A 461-nucleotide genomic window follows, 5' to 3' on the forward strand; every position below is an offset into this window, starting at 1 on the left:
GTCTCTTCTTCTGTTCTCGCGTGAGAAAACATAGAAAGCGCATAGAAATTACCGCGAGGGATGGATTCTCTTTGTTAAGCGTGCGATTTTGCTTTCAGCTGGGCGATCCCGACGGGAAGGTCGTGACCGGCGAGATATTTCACGTGGTCGGCGATGACCTGTACATCGATTTCGGATGGAAGTTTCACTGCGTCTGCCAGAGACCCGTCAAGAACGGACAGTGCGTGTGCCTGAATCTACTTCCTCTCCCCAAAATTAATCTCATTTCAAATATATGTAGCGAGACTCGTGAGAAGGTCGAGGGACATAAGTGTAAAATGGCGTATATGAGTAAAGCGCATTAATTAGTGTGCAACAAATAATAAGAGCAAATTTACTGTTGTAACTTCATACATTAAGGTAAACATATCAGTGGCTGAACGTGTATCTATTCTATAGCTGAACAAGTACACAAAAATTTA

General features: G+C 43.2%; 1 protein-coding gene across 1 annotated transcript in view; it reads left to right on the forward strand.

Annotated features, from left to right (window-relative positions):
* The window catches only part of LOC105453114 (28S ribosomal protein S28, mitochondrial-like), a gene marked incomplete at its 3' end in the record, with an annotated part of 26674 nt that overhangs the window by 17856 nt on the left and 8357 nt on the right, over nucleotides 1–461 (forward strand). Inside the window, exon 2 of the mRNA XM_011694829.1 lies at nucleotides 80–220. Coding sequence (XP_011693131.1) covers nucleotides 80–220 — 141 coding nt within the window. The remainder of the gene's footprint in view (nucleotides 1–79; nucleotides 221–461) is intronic.

The sequence above is a fragment of the Wasmannia auropunctata genome, unplaced genomic scaffold, assembly GCF_000956235.1.
Source record: "Wasmannia auropunctata unplaced genomic scaffold, wasmannia.A_1.0 LD336004.1, whole genome shotgun sequence".
Classification (NCBI taxonomy): Eukaryota; Metazoa; Arthropoda; class Insecta; order Hymenoptera; family Formicidae; genus Wasmannia; species Wasmannia auropunctata.